This window comes from Sinocyclocheilus rhinocerous, unplaced genomic scaffold, assembly GCF_001515625.1.
Source record: "Sinocyclocheilus rhinocerous isolate Xijiao unplaced genomic scaffold, SAMN03320098_v1.1 scaffold11, whole genome shotgun sequence".
NCBI classification, from domain to species: domain Eukaryota; kingdom Metazoa; phylum Chordata; class Actinopteri; order Cypriniformes; family Cyprinidae; genus Sinocyclocheilus; species Sinocyclocheilus rhinocerous.
In genome coordinates this window covers 1,474,239-1,490,782 of record NW_015625587.1, presented here as the reverse complement: position 1 = coordinate 1,490,782, position 16,544 = coordinate 1,474,239, and the positions used below count along the sequence as shown (strand labels likewise).

At 34.5% G+C, this 16,544-nt stretch overlaps 3 protein-coding genes across 3 annotated transcripts in view; all 3 read left to right on the top strand.

Annotated features, from left to right (window-relative positions):
* The window catches only part of LOC107756143 (28S ribosomal protein S15, mitochondrial-like), an 8,998-nt gene extending 6,106 nt beyond the window's left edge, over nucleotides 1–2,892 (top strand). Inside the window, exons 5-8 of the mRNA XM_016573152.1 lie at nucleotides 610–694; nucleotides 797–855; nucleotides 2,259–2,450; nucleotides 2,565–2,892. Coding sequence (XP_016428638.1) covers nucleotides 610–694; nucleotides 797–855; nucleotides 2,259–2,450; nucleotides 2,565–2,621 — 393 coding nt within the window. The 3' untranslated portion in view covers nucleotides 2,622–2,892. The remainder of the gene's footprint in view (nucleotides 1–609; nucleotides 695–796; nucleotides 856–2,258; nucleotides 2,451–2,564) is intronic.
* Nucleotides 2,893–3,125: 233 nt separating this feature from the next.
* LOC107755659 (cornifelin-like) lies at nucleotides 3,126–5,136 on the top strand. Its single transcript, XM_016572552.1, has 4 exons — nucleotides 3,126–3,383; nucleotides 3,952–4,117; nucleotides 4,330–4,466; nucleotides 4,589–5,136. Exons 1-4 carry the CDS (start codon nucleotides 3,273–3,275, stop codon nucleotides 4,685–4,687), a joined length of 513 nt encoding a protein of 170 aa, XP_016428038.1. The 5' UTR covers nucleotides 3,126–3,272; the 3' UTR covers nucleotides 4,688–5,136.
* Nucleotides 5,137–5,164: 28 nt separating this feature from the next.
* Nucleotides 5,165–14,429, top strand: LOC107755648 (protein OSCP1-like). The gene is made up of 10 exons (XM_016572542.1): nucleotides 5,165–5,579; nucleotides 7,855–8,009; nucleotides 8,368–8,535; nucleotides 8,893–8,973; nucleotides 9,138–9,241; nucleotides 9,798–9,926; nucleotides 10,162–10,231; nucleotides 10,477–10,616; nucleotides 13,152–13,215; nucleotides 13,444–14,429. Exons 1-10 carry the CDS (start codon nucleotides 5,468–5,470, stop codon nucleotides 13,567–13,569), a joined length of 1,149 nt encoding a protein of 382 aa, XP_016428028.1. The 5' UTR covers nucleotides 5,165–5,467; the 3' UTR covers nucleotides 13,570–14,429.
* The last annotated feature ends 2,115 nt before the right edge of the window (nucleotides 14,430–16,544 follow it).

Sequence of the window (16,544 nt, the reverse complement as noted above, 5' to 3'; positions counted from 1 at the left end):
AACTTGATACATTTTCGGACTTTAGTAAAGCAAAAGCAAATACAAACAAAACTACATAAATGTTATAATAGATAAATGAAATGTGCAGTTTTTTTTTTACATGATTCCCAATTATTTATATTCACGATTTCTAATATTTGTAAAGTCTTTAAATTTTTATTTCAATGTAGTAATTAGCTATTTATTTAATTGTATATTTGAACATTTGTTTTTCAGATAAACAAGTATGTTAACTTAGCATGTTTCTTAAATATCTGCAAACATATTATGGTATTTTTATGCTTTAGTAGAGTCAAAAACTTACATACAGCACCTTTTAATATTTTCATAATTCAAAATAGGGTGGAATAACCTCAGCTGCGGTGCATTTATGGTAGCTTTTTATTTTCTAAGTCACGATAAAAAGATGTTAGCCTGGTTTCACAGTCAGGGCTTAGACTAAGCCACGTTTAGGCCATAGTTCAATTAGGATATTTAAGTGTCTTTTATAAACGTTCCTTAGAAAAAAAAAAGCATTACTGGTGTGCATCTTGAGACAAGAAAATGGCACTGATATATTTTAGGAGTTTCTTTCAATTATCAATTATCTGTCATAATGTCTTCCTTTAGAGTGAAAAACTTCGTTTGAAAGAGGAACAGCTTATTGCCAAAGTGCGAAGGGATGAGAACGACCGCAGCTCAACAGAAGTCAATGGCAAGTTCTCTTTTTTTTAAAGTTGACAAAGTCACTGCTTTAACCATACTGGAATCTCAGAACATTACTCAATCATGCGGAATGTACTTGTTTGCATTACAGTGGCGATTTTGACAGCGCGTATTCGCAACTTCCAGGAGCACTTGCACAAGCACCCTAAGGTAAACACAGCTTTTCAGTAGCGTGACTTTTTTTCGGCCTTTAGTAAAGGTGTCAGAACATTTGTTACCACTCCACTTGATTAACACCCACAGACTCAAACAGGATATCCTGTGCATATGATTGAAGCATAAACGCTACCGTTCAGAAGTTTGGGATCAGTACTTTTGTTTTTAAGAAATGAATAGTTTTATTCAGCAAGGACACATTAACTTGATCAAAAGCAATGCTGCTCTTTTGAACTTTCTATTCATCAAAGAATCCTGAAAAAGTGTATCACAGTTTCCATAAAAATATTAATCAGCACAACTGTTTCCAATACTGATAATAATAATAATAAATGTTTCTTCAGCACAAAATCAGCATAATAAAATGATTTCTGTCGGATCATGTTACACTGAAGACACTGAAGTAATGGCTGCTAAAAAGTATAATAAAAATAAATTAACGTTTACATGAAATAAATTAAAATAGAACTATTATTTTAAATTGTAATGATATTTTACAATATTACTGTTTTTACTGTATGTTTTTTTTTAATCAAATAAATGCAGCCTCGTTGAGCATTGGGGGGGAGTTAAAATGAAGACAAACAATTTAGATGTCTATTCTAGTCGTCTCTTTCCTGTCATATTTCTTTAACGAAAATGTTCATAGTTATTGTGATAAACTCTGCTTGAAAAACTGAACTTGACAGGAAATTACTTCTTACCTTCCCCAAATATTAACTTTAGACTGGATGGTAAAATGTTATTGCAAAAATAGCTGAAATAAGGAAGTTAGTTGTGGGAAAAGCTTTAGAATCATTTGTTTGCTGAAGTCCCTTTATTTCATATTATGTTTAAGGATATAAATCATTGTATATGCTAGATTATATGAATAATTGTAAACACATTCATGTCATAAAGAAGTTTTCTGCTCCTAATCCTGTTATTTAAAAGGATAGTTCACCCAAAAATGTCACAATTTACCCACCCCCATGTTGTTCCAAACCCCTTTTGTTCATCTTCAGAATACAAATAAAGATATTTTTAATATCCTCTCATCATATATATATATATATATCCATCCATTAAAAGTCCATGCAACCAAAAGCAATCATGTCTCTTTAGAAGACTTGCACTAAACTGCTTGATTCATACGTATTACTTTTACATTGGATTACTTTTTGTACTTTTTAATGCGTCAAGGTTTCAGTTGGGTGGACTTTCAATGGATGGACAAAAAGGATGAGAGAATAGTAAAAATATTTTCATTTGTGTTCCTGAAGATGAACAAAAAAACTCTCCTGGATTTGGAATGACATGAGGCTGAGTAAATGATGACAGAATTTTCATTTCAGAGAGACAAATTAGTGTTCAACAGCATCTTTCTACAGCATAACTCTTTTGTTCTATTACATCAGGATAAAGCCAACAAAAGATGGATGCTCATGGCCATCGACAGCAGGAAGAAAAAGCTGAAGTTTCTGAGAAGGACCCGTTATGATTCCTTCGAGAAGGTGTGTCAAGAGCTTGGAATCACATACACGTTCCCTCCTGAATATTATCGGCGGGTCACTCGACGTTGGCTGGCAAAAAAGGCCTTCTGCAATAAGGTAACGTTCTCAGCTCAGCCAAAATGTCCCAGTGTTTTTTGTTTTTGTTTGTTTTTTTCAGATTTCAGGGTTTGCATTTCAACTGTTGTTTACATAGTATTTTCTTCCTCTCAGGTCTTTCAAGAAGTCCAGAAACAAAAAGCAGAGCAGAGAGAGAAACAGAGAGGCTAAAGGAAAGGAGCCAACATCCTCTACAGAACCACAAGGAACTGTGGCGTAGAGATGTTCAGACAGCTGACAAGACTCGTGTGCTGAAAAGTCCAGAAGAACAATCTGATACATCCTCTTTTGATTCATACGTGACTTTCAAAGAAAAACTAAACAGAACCATCATGCTCCACATCAAATTATCTGCATGTTGTCATTTATTTTTCCTTTTCAATGGTAAATCACTCTCTGAATTTTTTTTAGCTGCAGCTAATAAAAGATCTTAAAATTCATTGTTTGGTCATCATTCCTCAAAATACTAATAATTAAAAAAAAAAAATACTGATAATTATATCTGAATAACTTCACAGAAATCCTTTGATATTAGTTTCACATACTCAAGAGTTTTGGATTGGCAGCTGATGAAGAACTGTGTCATATGCAAGACTGATGCATTGTGGTTGTACGGCTAGTGCAAGTGGTTTGGCTGCTCTCAGTTCCCTGAACTCTAATTTTACAAGAAATGCATGACAAATCAGATGAATGATCTGAGGTCAAACTATCAGTCCTTTAGTCATGTGAGATTATATATTGATTGTTAAGAATTTTGGTAGGTCACATTTCCTATTACATCTCAGACCTCCCCCTTTGTGATGTGCTTTGTGTGAAGCTTATATGCGTGAATCGGAAACGTTGCATACGAGAGTAGCAAACGCGGTGTGTTGGTGTGTCTCAACTTCCTTTTCAGCTGCAAGCCCCAGATCAAGAGGCTCAGAAGAACACGAGGTACTTTTTCGTAGTCTACTATTTTATGTTATAGTAATTTTACGAATTTTTTTAAAGATAAAAATACCACTTTCATAGCCTTAATCTCAAAGCTGTTAGTTTCTTATGTTGTTATCAGCCATATTTATTTATTTAATTGTTACATGTTGGTGGGATATAGACTATAAAAATCTGTTAAAATAACCAGAGTAATTAGATCTGGTTTGGATTTATTTGTGTTTCGTAGACAGAAACCTATTTTTACATATCAAAATGTGTATGGGAATGTAAAATATTCTGTCCTGCAAGACAAATTTTTAAAGGGATAGTTCACCCAAAAATTTATTTATTTACTAACCTCCATGTACAGTACAAATTCTGAATGAAATGTGGGAGAGTAAATTATGACAATTTTCATTTTGGGGTTAACTATTCCTTTATGACACAAAACTCCCAAAAAGCAGCATGGGAAATATTATGAAATAAATCTTTTCTTTCTAAAATGGTGATTAAATGGTAGTTTGGAAGAGTCATTTTTGTGTAACAATTGACAGATGCGCATTTGTCACTCTTCTTACAAATCATCTAGGGAGGAAACCTCTCGAGCCATATTCTCATTTTTGCTGGACTACTCATTTTGACTGACATGTCAAACCCAGTCATCACTCAGCCCGGTGCTGGATCGTATGGTACAAATGTGCAGACTGGAGAGTGGAGCACCGGTCTTTGTTCTTGCTGCAGTGACCTACTTATCTGTAAGTTCTGAGAGCAGTCCGCAAATCATCTGAATATGCAACCTGAACTTCAAAGATACCATTTTATTGGTACATTTTAGCTGTGGTTTAATATTTAGCCAAGGAGAATTCATAATGTTAGTCAGTTTACTGCGTTTATCAGTGGCAGAGGCACGTCGTCAACATAAAATGCATGATCTTTGAGCAATTTTCTACATTCTTCCATTGTCTAGGTGCTCTTGGCTGCATCTGTCCAATAGCTCTCAGCTGTTACACAGCAAACAAGTACGGTGAGAATGTATGTCTAGCATGTGTACCTGGAGGAATGGCTGCAATGAGGACACACATGCGACTGACCTATGGAATACAGGTAATGTATACTACAAATTAAGGACTGGATTTCCCATATTGCATATTTAAGAATTATTATCCATTGCTGACTCCACTTGTTTTGTACATATTATACAACATCTTTCTTTTTTTTCCCTGCAGGGCACAATATGCAACGATGCTTTGATGACCTGTTGCTGTGGAATATTTGAAACATGTCGAATGGCCAGAGAAATTCGTATCAGGAATGGAGAGACCTAGTTGATGTCTTTACTAATTTCAGTCTTAAGATTCTTTTATCATTTTAAAAAGCATTCAGATTTATTGAAATCAACATTTATTATTATTCTCTTGATTATTACAGGCAGGAGAATTAAAACCAGGATTGAATTTATAAACATACATTCTTTGGAAATAAAAAAGCCTGGCCAATACTGTTTACTTAGTCAACAAAGTAAAGAGTGTTACATTATTGCAGCTTAAAAGTCTTGAATTTGTGTTAATTCATGCAATGTGCTAACAATTTTGCTGTAATGCTCAAAATGTGCCAATCTGCAGCATTAATATGGTACTGTACAGGAGCTGTGTGTCATATATAACAATCACCCAAACACAGTACAAGTGGAATTATGAATTCATACACCTAATCATTATAAAATAAACCAACAACAACAACAAAACACATCTTTTCACGCTGTTTACTGTTTTAACTCGCTTGCTGTTGATTCTAATTATTTATTTTGTTTTGTTTCACAAACGACCATACAAATTATATAACTACTTTCACGTCAAACACGTAAAATATATAATCGTACAAATGTTGGTTGCGTTAACGTTACCTGATTTTCATGGCGAGACACATTGCATCATCGTCGCGCAGCAGTACGAGCGCCTCTGATTGGCTGTTGTTGGCGGTGACCTGGCAACCGAGAGAGGGCTTACAGACGCTTATTTATTCCGCAGGATCTTCAGAGAGCGCAGATCGCGTCTTTTTGTGATTGCGTACCGATACTAGCTGCTCTTCATCCATCTCCAGAGAGGATGTCGACGCGAACGCTGCCTCTGCTCTTCATTAATCTGGGTGGAGAAATGCTCTACATCCTGGATCAGCGCCTGCGGGCTCAGAATATCCCAGCAGATAAAGCAAAGAAAGGTAGATGGCAGCTAATATAAGTTACCTGGGAGTTGATGAAGCAAGTCGTTTAATCCTTGTATTTATGATCATGGTTTATGATCTTTCTAAAGAAGCAGTTGGTTCTTCTGCTGTTGCTGTGCATAGTTAGCCAGTTAGCCTGTGTGTGTGAATGCAGTGATCCAGTGGCCCAGCTCAGTGACAGCCGTATGCAGGAAACATGACATTTTTGCAATGTTATGTCATTCTTTGCAGACAACATTACTACAGGCAGAAACATAGTTTTTTCATGCCCTGGTCAATTTTGAGATTTTGGGCTATTTGGCTTTTCGTAATGGGTCATTTCAGACTAGTGTAAGGAAAACATCCAAAAACACTTTAAAATGTTTATTTTAGTACACTTGATCTATTTCCATCTGTAGATTTCAATTAAAATACATATTTTTAAAGGACGTTTTCTCAAACTGAGTTTTTTCTTATGCGCTTATCCAGAAATCTCTGTAGTTACATACTTGCACATCTATATTCTGAAGGCTTTGACAGCAGGGTTTGTTCATAAATCATTTGCCTCGTTTTTTACAATATTGTATTCCTGAAAACATGGTAAAAATGTCTTTCTTTCTGGCTGTTGACAGTATCTTCTGATTTATGGAGTTCTAAAAACCTTTGACTTTAATAGGTTAACAAAATGAAGTAATAATGTTGGACCCAGCTTTATCTAATGTTCAGATTTGTTCTGGAAATTTATGCAAATTAGTAATTTTTTAATTAGATAATGCCTCATTTTTACATTTAAACACAACATTTAAAAAAAATTTGTAACAAAAAATATTAGCAATTCTTAATGTCATCAATCACCTGAGGAAGTATGGTGGTATTTATTAGTTAATTGTCTTGCCTTAAATATATATATTTTTTTATTTTAATTATGCGATAGATTGTCCATAGAGTGGCCCCCTAAAAATATGAATGTCACAGAAATAAAATATAATAAGTTACAAATAAAGCAAAAGCACACTTTTCTAACAAAACATTTTACAAAAATTATTTTGTGGCTTTAAATAATAATAAAAAATATTATTCAAAATACACTGAGGAAATAAAATTCATCCATTAATTTTACATTAACCCTAAAACACAACCCACTGCAGTACAAAATTCAAAACACACACACACACACACAAATCAATACATACAATTCCTTCATAGTAATACAGTACATTGTTCCATATATTTATGGATTTTTTTAGAATGTCCTGTCAAAATACAATAGATATACTGTCCAAATATTTTGAGGGCCACTATATATTAATATCTAAAAATCAAGAATGTTCCCAAGAAGTTTTGACCATGGAGATTGTCAGTACATTCAAACCTTGTAGTTTATAAAAACTGGCATGTCAAATGGACAGTGCGTGTTCAAGTTACTTCTGTTGCTGGCAACACTGTGGCTCAATTACATTTGCTCAACAGCTTGTCAGTATCATGGTTTCCGGTCTAATATACGTTCCTGTATCAGGGTTTCCTGTGTCTTTTTTGCATTCTGAAATATTCTTAATGAACTTAACTTTGCAGTTATGCCAACATCATACTTTGGTATCAGATGCCACAGAGGTCAAAAAACAGAATATGTTGCTTGTTGCTTGCAGATGTGATGTATACATGTAGCTTATACTGTACCTGCTCTTTAGTTAACTTCCTCCAAGGAACATTTTAAATAATGTCCTTTTTGATTTGCAATCTTTGTAGCAACTGTAGCAGATTGGCTAGAGGAGGACAGAAAAAGAGGTATTGTTAACATTCTGCTTGCTTTGCTGCTGGCCGTAGAGCAAAGTAGCGTGCGTGTGCACATGCCAGCTCTCATAGGCACTCGCTGTGTAGAGGGAGTTGGGGTTTCTGTGCTATTTTAATTGTAATTTTACATTTTTTATGTTTTTGCGTGAAAGAAAAAAAAGTACTATTGTACAATAAGAACCCCAAAGATTCAAAAAGCTTGTACAGTTATTTTTTATTACTGAGATATAAATGAAATCCTCCATATGGCAGTATATGTTTCTAGCACTTGTGTTTTCCTCAGTCAACATTTGATTACGGTTTCCAGCCCGCTTCTCTGCGAAAACATCTGCCGAGACAATAAAGCTTGGTTTTTTTAACTACGTTTTGATTTATGTTATTTTTGTTTATCAAACTTTCTTGGCAAACCAGCTTTCTACAGTACAGACTGCATTCTGCTTGCTTGGTTTTCAGCTTCATATTTCATCACTGCAACTCTTTCTGTGTGTTTGTGTTGTGATAGTTATGAATGATATCATTACCACCATGTTCAATAAGAAGTTCCTGGAGGAGCTGTTCAAACCACAGGAGCTGTACTCCAAGAAGGCCCTGAGGACAGTGTTCGACCGACTGGCTCATGCCTCCATCATGAGACTCAACCAAGCTAGTATGGACAAGGTGAGGACTAATGTCAAGGATGCATTATCATTTTCTTGAATTAATTGTTTGCAAATCTTTTAGTGCGATCCTTGCATATTTTTCTAGTGAGATCTTTTTACAAATATCTCTTTCTACACCTTCTTATGAATCAGTTTTTTTCTTTTTTTTTTTTACTTTTGAAATGTGCCAAAGTTATATACTAACTTCTGTTCACTGAAATTATTGTATTTTGAGCTTTGCTTTAAAATTCTCTTTAAATATTATTGTGTTATAACAAGCGAAATAGTGTTGAATGGCTCCCTCTGGTGTGCAATATGATGAAATATGTAATGGCTTCTTTATTTGAGCACTCATATTGTGCTCTTTTTATGCACAGCTCTATGATTTGATGACCATGGCATTCAAGTATCAAGTCCTGCTGTGTCCTCGCCCTAAAGACATCCTCCTTGTGTCCTTCAACCATATGGATGCCATCAGGGACTTTGTGAAAGACACTCCCAGCATCCTCAGCCAAGTGGATGAAACAAACAAGCAACTCATAGAGGTAGCAGGGTCTCTGTGTAAAGGCAGTACTTCTCAGAATTATACATTTTCAGGTTATTTTCAGTTATTAAATATAAAAAAAAAATTTCATTTTGTCAATAACGGTTCATTTTCATATACATGTTATTTTATAGTGTATTGTTTATATTTATATTATATAATTAATATTATTATTATATGTTTCCATTGATAGGAATATATGAATTATATATGATAATATTATTATTTAATATTTTAACATTATATATTAATTTTATGTTATATGTTTAATATTATTATCAAGCAATTATTTTGCTATCATCAGCTCCACTCTGATTTTGGCTTTGAAAGTGTCTTATCTTTTGCTTGTTACTCCTAGATATATACCCCTTTATCTGGTGGAGAGTTTCAACTAATTAGACAAACACTCCTCATCTTCTTTCAAGATATGCATATTAGAGTAAGTCTTTTCTTTATTTTGACATGTACTTTAATACAGAATTCTCAATAAAAACGAATTCATTAAAAGTCCAGTAATACTGGTCATGTTCATGAAGGGGAAGAAAATAATAATTTTGACAAAGCTAACATACATTTAAATATGATATGAAACTTGTTTTTTAGGTATCAATTTTCCTGAAAGACAAAGTACAGAACTCCAATGGGCGATTTGTTCTCCCCACATCAGGCCCTGTTCCGTATGGGACGCACATCCCAGGACTCATAAGGTTAGCAGGATCGGATTCTGCTTCTGTTCCTGGAGTTAATGCAGCAAAACCACATTTTTCAAGTATTGATGTGACTACAGTAGAGCATTTAAAAGGCTGAGAATGGCAGGATTTGATTTAAATGTTAGAAATAAATAGCCTCTAAATTTATAGCTGAAATTGTGCATACGTTTGCTCTGAAATCACCTCCTTCATTTAGAACTGACAGAGTCTGACGGTAAGGGTTTAGAGTTAATTGCATTATCAAGACACTTGGACATTTTCTAAATATAGCAGGGTCTGTTCTTAGACTGTGACAGAAAGCAGTTATTTTAATAGAGGTTAATGGTAGTTGACATATAAGATGTCCATGAACTATTTTTTATCAACATCACGATTTAGATTTAAAAATTTGTATATGTATTCTGTAATTGGTCAGCATTTCTTTTCTTTTAAAAACATTTTAAAAGTACAAATATTGCATCTCACAATCAATTAACATAAGGTCATAAAACTTCATGTATAATAATTATTAATGTTTTCTATGTTATTAATCTTTTTTTTTTTTAATTCCCAGGATGTTCAGCTGTAGTGGTGAGGAGGTGAGAAGGATGCAGTTCCGGGACGGTGGCAATTACAGTGCCGCTCTCCGTGAGGGTGCTTTTGAAATGTATGGTGATCGAGTAATCAAACTGGGCACAAACATGTGAGCATCAACCACTTTATAATAACACTCACTTCTACTAATATTCAATAGTGGAATCATATGACTCACACCTTCTGTGTATCTTTAGATACCGGGGTGTAATTCATCACGTGTTAAGGTTTATCTGCTGCAAAGCGCAACTCTAATTATTATGTGAATAATTTAGCTGTAAACCTGAGCCAGGTAGCCTTTCACTGGAGCATCAGCTGTACAGTTGTCCTATTTGTTCTTTCAGGTACAGTGTGAGCCGCCCTGTTGAGACACACATGTCTGGAACCTCCAAAAACTCCTCACAGCACACCAAGGTAGGATTACGAAATTGATTATACTTTGTTTGTTTTTATTATTATTATTTTTTTATCTAGTTGACATTGATTAATTGTATCCTTTTCACATATGCAGGTCTCTTTCAAAATATTTTGGAATGTTGGTTCATTAAATGGATCATAAAATTTAATTGATCATAAAAATTAATGAAATGTGTAATGTGTAATGTGTAATGCTGATGTAATTAGCATGCATATTTTACAAAACTCATGCACTTCTGAAGGTCAACACAACTCCGAATCCTTTGGCAAAAGAAGAGCTGAACCTGCTTGCTAGACTAATGGGAGGTCTGGAGGTGCAGAAATCAACTAATACTGACTCTGGCTTCCGTGTGAACCTTTTTGCCACTGACGAGGAGGAAGAGTGAGTCTTTTTTGAATTTTGATACTTTTTCAGTATTATTGTGCGTCTCGCTGAAACAAGGAGCGGTATTTCACCCCAAAATAAAAGCAAAATGATACCATTGTTGAAAGCATATGTGTAGACATTTGATTTTTCAATTATTCTTATTATTCTCATTAGATTCTGATAACTAATTCAGTATTTTTTTTTATTAAATTGGTTTTAGCAATGAATATATTACTGTTTGTGTACGATTTATTTTTTTAATAATACGTTTTTTCAGCAAGGATGCGGTTCCACAAAACATTAAGCAACACAGCTGTTTTAAACATTAATAATAAGAAGAAATGTTTATTGAGTGGCAAATCAGCACATTATAATGATTTCTGAAGGATCTTGTGACACTGAAGACTGGAGTAATGGCTGCTGAAAATTCAGTGTTGTAAAGTATATTAAAACAGAAAACATTTATTTTATATATTGTAATAATATTTCACAATTAATTAATATGAATATTTTACTGTATTTTTGATCAAATAAATGCATGCGTGGTCAGAATAAGAGACTTGTTTTTATAAAAAAACAAAACATGATTTTAAAAACCTTAATTATTCCAAACCTTTGACCGACAGTGTAAATATGCAGTTTAATAGATCTGAGTATATGTATATATCTAAAAATAGGCTTTTAATACACAGGGCTGTCCAAACTCGGTCCTGGAGGGCCGGTGTCCTGCAGAGTTTAGCTCCAACCCTAATTAAAAACACCTGAACCAGCTAATCAAGCTCTTACTAGGCATAGAAACTTCCAGTCAGGTGTGTTGAGGCAAGTTGGAGCTAAACTCTGCAGGACACCGGCCCTCCAGGACCGAGTTTGGACAGCCCTGCACTAATAGATTTAAGGCTGCGTCTCATTGGAACAAGGTGTGGTATTTCACCTCAAAATAAAAGCAAAATTATGCCATTTGAGTAATATGTCTAGACATTTTTTTTTCTTTCTTAATATTCTCAGTAATGATTCTCATAACTGTAATACAGTGATTTGTTTTTTTTATTACATTGTTTCAGCATTGTATATATTACCGTTTGGGTAAGATTTCTTTCTTTCTTTTTAATTAATACTTTTTTTTCAACAAGGATGCATTAAATTGGTCAAAAGTGACAGCAAAGACATTTGTATTGATAAAAGATTTATATTCAAATAAATGATGTTCTTTTAAATTTCTATTCATCAAAGAATCCTAAAAATGTATCACGGTTTCCACAAAAATATTTAGCTACACAGCTGTTTTCAATATTGATAATAATAAGAAATGTTTCTTGAGCTGCAAATCAGCATATTAGAATGGCTGCTGAAAATTCAGAAATAAACTGCATTGTAAAATATATTAAAATTGAAAACATTTATTTTAAATTGTAATAATATTTAGCAATATTAATTTTTTATTGTATTTTTGATCAAATAAATGCATACTTGGTCAGAATAAGAGACATGTTTTTTTAAACATTCTATGATCTTAAAAATCTTAATTATTCCAAAATTTTGACCAACAGTGTCTATATGCAGTTTAATATATGTATGTAAGTATATATACAGTGGGTACGGAAAGTATTCAGACCCCCTTAAATTACCGGGGTGTAATTCATCACGTGTTAAGGTTTATCTGCTGCAAAGCGCAACTCTAATTATTATGTGAATAATTTAGCTGTAAACCTGAGCCAGGTAGCCTTTCACTGGAGCATCAGCTGTACAGTTGTCCTATTTGTTCTTTCAGGTACAGTGTGAGCCGCCCTGTTGAGACACACATGTCTGGAACCTCCAAAAACTCCTCACAGCACACCAAGGTAGGATTACGAAATTGATTATACTTTGTTTGTTTTTATTATTATTATTTTTTTATCTAGTTGACATTGATTAATTGTATCCTTTTCACATATGCAGGTCTCTTTCAAAATATTTTGGAATGTTGGTTCATTAAATGGATCATAAAATTTAATTGATCATAAAAATTAATGAAATGTGTAATGTGTAATGTGTAATGCTGATGTAATTAGCATGCATATTTTACAAAACTCATGCACTTCTGAAGGTCAACACAACTCCGAATCCTTTGGCAAAAGAAGAGCTGAACCTGCTTGCTAGACTAATGGGAGGTCTGGAGGTGCAGAAATCAACTAATACTGACTCTGGCTTCCGTGTGAACCTTTTTGCCACTGACGAGGAGGAAGAGTGAGTCTTTATTTGAGTTTTGAGACATTTTTCTAAAGTCAAAATAGAATCTGACTAGACTCAGAGTGAAAAATTTAAGGGGGTCTGAATACTTTCCGTACCCACTGTATATCAAAAATTAGCTTTTAAAACATTTTCTTTATGTAAAATATAATGGATTACTTTTTTTATTGTGAAGTAAAATGTGACCCTGCCATGTTCTTGACAGGTTCTGTGAGTCAAACATCACTGTATGAAGAAAGTGCAGCTTGACATATCAGTGAAATGGATGCTGTTCATTTTGCATGAGATTTCATACAAATATTGAAATACAGCTTATCCCTACAGGGAAGCTTTAATATCAAGACCGGATGAGCTTTCCTATGAAGTTATTAATATCCAGGCAACAAAGGTAAGGCTTAATGGTTGTATGCTTGTACAGTAATACACTTGTGCTGTTTGATCCTTGGCCTCAGAAAACATTGTAATGCCTGATTACCAGTGATCCTCCCACACTGAGACAAAGCTCTCAGCTTGTCTAATTGGTTTTTGACAGGCTAAAGATTTCCAGCGTTAGGTTACCTTTAAACTACCGGAGGACCATGGGAGTAACAATACACCTCTGACTGGTTCATTTCAGGACAAACAGACCAATGCAGAGCTGGCTAAGATCATGGGGGAGTTTGGAGAGACGGGAGAACCCGTCCCCAGTTCCAGCAGCAAGGGTGATGACCTCCTGGCCATGATGGATGGACTGTGCCTTTAACTTGATGTTCCCTTTGAGTGAGCAGAGTGACTGAGCTGTTAAGCAGGATAAAGTGCTACAATGTCTTACTCAGCAAAGAGGCCTTTTGTCTGGAGCTACAGTGACAACCGTATATATTTAGAACGTCAGCTAAGCTCAACGAGAAATACTCTCTTTGAGAATTTCACACAATTTTTGTCTCCTGCCACCCACCGAATGTGAGAAATGCAAATAGCAGGTGTAGAAATGTAATATGCGTCTTGCTGTTGGGACCATATTCACTTTTTCATATCCGTTCCGTTAAGTTAGTTTGGACCTACTGAGGCGGCACAGTCCATATCATCACATGGTTTGATATCAGTCTTCACAGAAACGTCTGCGAGGCTTTGATGTCACAGGCACTTCTGTGACATTTAGATCAGTGGACAGAATAAAATGCCTTTTCTGGACTGTCTTAGTTGTCTAAGAGGACAATCCGTGCACATGGAATTCATTTAAATCTGTTTGATGTGCAACCAAGAGGTGCAGGATATGCATCCACACAACAAGCGCTGATTAAGACAGGGTAATAGAGGAAACCGAAGTGCACTTGCTGTAAATATTTAGTGCAGATCCTAAAACTGGTTTACAGGAATCCCCAGGACAATTGGTGTGTGTATGTTTTTGTCTTTATTTAAAGGGAGTGCAACAAAGTCAGGTATTTCAAACTCAAGAAATTAAAATGTCTTAGAGTGTGCAATTGCTGCATTATGTAATGGGGCAATGTATACATGAAACCACCTTCCATGGAAAGAAAGCAATGCAATATGTATGGTGGATGAAATTGTTTATTTTTCATAACCATAATAGAGCTTATTTATTGAGGTTAATGTACTGAATGTTCATTTGTGTCTGTTTACTGTTTAATTATATTAAAATAGATCTGAATGTGAAATAAAGATCTTTTTGAAAATAATGACTTGTCAATATACCAAAGGTTCATGTTTGTTTTTAAATAATACTTTCTTGTAATAGTTCACACAAAAATGAAAATTTACTCATCCTCAGGCCATTTCTTTCTTTACTGATACAGTTTTTGAGAAATTTAGCATTACATCACTTTCTCACCAATGGTTGAATGGGTGCAGTCAGAATGAGAGTCCAAACAGCTGATAAAAACATCACAATAATCCACATGACTTCAGGCCATCAATTAATGTCTTGTGAAGTGAAAAGCTGTGTGTTTTTAAGAAACAAATCCATCACTAAGGCATTTTAACTTTAAACCGTCGCTTCTGACCAAAATATGAGTCTACAATCCATAATTATAAACGCTAATAAACAGTGTTTCATTTGTGCATATTTCTCTTCTTGTTTCAAACAAGACTAAAGAAATGGGCTTATTATAGATAGACGACTCGTAGCTGGAAGCAAGTTAAAACGTGATGGATTTGTTTCTTACAAACACGCAGTTTTTCACTTAACAAGAATTTAATTGATGGACTGGAGACGTGTGGATTATTGTGATGTTTATATCAGATGTTTCGACGTTTCAAATCTGTTTCAAAGAAGAAACAAACTCCATCTTGGATAGCCTGAGGTGAGTACATTTGAAGGGAATTTTAATTTTTAATTCCTCTTAGGTGAACATAAGAATGAAAAGCATTAAACTTTTAACGTTCATAAATTAAAAGATGAAGTCACACAAAATCAAATTTAGTGATTCTTTGTGAACACTAGATGGCGCAATGGTATTCCATTGTTGACATTTTAGGAACAAAAAGATTTCCTTGGTTAACACAAATGTAATGTTTGTTTTTTTTGCACAGGAATGCATAGAAATAACTCAGTAGTCACTAAGAAGTAGTCACTTCATTGTAACCTTGTGACGTTTGATACGCTAGAGTTTTAGTGTATAAATTTAAACATTTTGAACACCCAGCACAGAATTTTGTAAGAAATCTGACTGTGGTTTTATGTGAAGAGAATGTAAACTTTATGAAAAGAAGCTCCTGTTGTTGCATTTCCCCCCTAACTCTCCAAGTCTCTCCAAGTGCTGTTTAAGCACTTGATCTGTTATGACTTTTTCAGACAAGCAATACTGAAAACCCCTGTGTTCATTTGAATAGTCGTGGGAGACGAATTTCTCACCCACACAGTTATGAATGAATCGCTGTCACAGTTGTTCGTCCATGGGAAAAAGCTTCTAATATTTATTACCTGTGCTTTTTTTGACTCCCACAGCACAAAATATTTTGACATGATGTGACTGTGTGCACTGCTGCTGCATTTGTGGGACACTTGATCTTTCAGGACATCATGAATATTATTAAAAACAACAAAAACACATTTATTTATTTTCATTCAAGTCATGTCACATATACACTGCAAAAAAAAAAAAAAACTATTTGCACTCAGAAATTCTTGATAAATCTGTAAATAATATTAAAATAAAACAAATTATAAATTATATTAATTTGACACATTTTATTATAACCTCATTTTTATATTTTAAATATATTGTTATTTATAACCCTTATTCCAAGAACAAGAGATGGTTATTTGAAGGAAAGTAAAGAAATAGAGGAAATGAGACAGACTATAAATGCTAAGTCCAGATGTTATAGTAAGGTGTGCGCTCGTGAAAATGTTCTTGCAGTCTTTTTCAAATCCACTACTTCTTTATCAGACATGGGCACTAGTAATGTATGATTCACAATTTCCACCCCACACACCGTGGGTTGGCCAATGTTTAGCCACAGGCTTATAAAAGTGTTTCATGTGGTTTAAGGCAAAGGCCATGCTGAGTCAAGACAGGAAGACAGCACAGCCTTAAATCAGTTACTGCCCTTTAAAACACTCTTTGTTTGACATGCAGCTCTGCACCAGCCCACTGAATTGAAACTTGCTGTTGTGGGTGAAGCTGGTTAGTTTTGGGGGATCTAAAATTGGATACATTCTCGAGGGTCTTGTGCATGCAAGAAACCCCAGAGTTTTGCTGTACTCGCATGAATAGA

Excerpts from the sequence above, each read along its gene's own strand:
- LOC107755659 (XM_016572552.1), top strand. The coding sequence starts at position 3,273 with ATGCGTGAATCGGAAACGTTGCATACGAGAGTAGCAAACGCGGTGTGT. Across the intron at positions 4,118-4,329 it reads CTGCAGTGACCTACTTATCT|GTGCTCTTGGCTGCATCTGT; the intron begins GTAAGTTCTGAG and ends TCCATTGTCTAG. Across the intron at positions 4,467-4,588 it reads GACTGACCTATGGAATACAG|GGCACAATATGCAACGATGC; the intron begins GTAATGTATACT and ends TTTTCCCTGCAG.
- LOC107755648 (XM_016572542.1), top strand. The coding sequence starts at position 5,468 with ATGTCGACGCGAACGCTGCCTCTGCTCTTCATTAATCTGGGTGGAGAA. Across the intron at positions 8,010-8,367 it reads ACCAAGCTAGTATGGACAAG|CTCTATGATTTGATGACCAT; the intron begins GTGAGGACTAAT and ends TTTTATGCACAG. Across the intron at positions 10,232-10,476 it reads ACTCCTCACAGCACACCAAG|GTCAACACAACTCCGAATCC; the intron begins GTAGGATTACGA and ends GCACTTCTGAAG.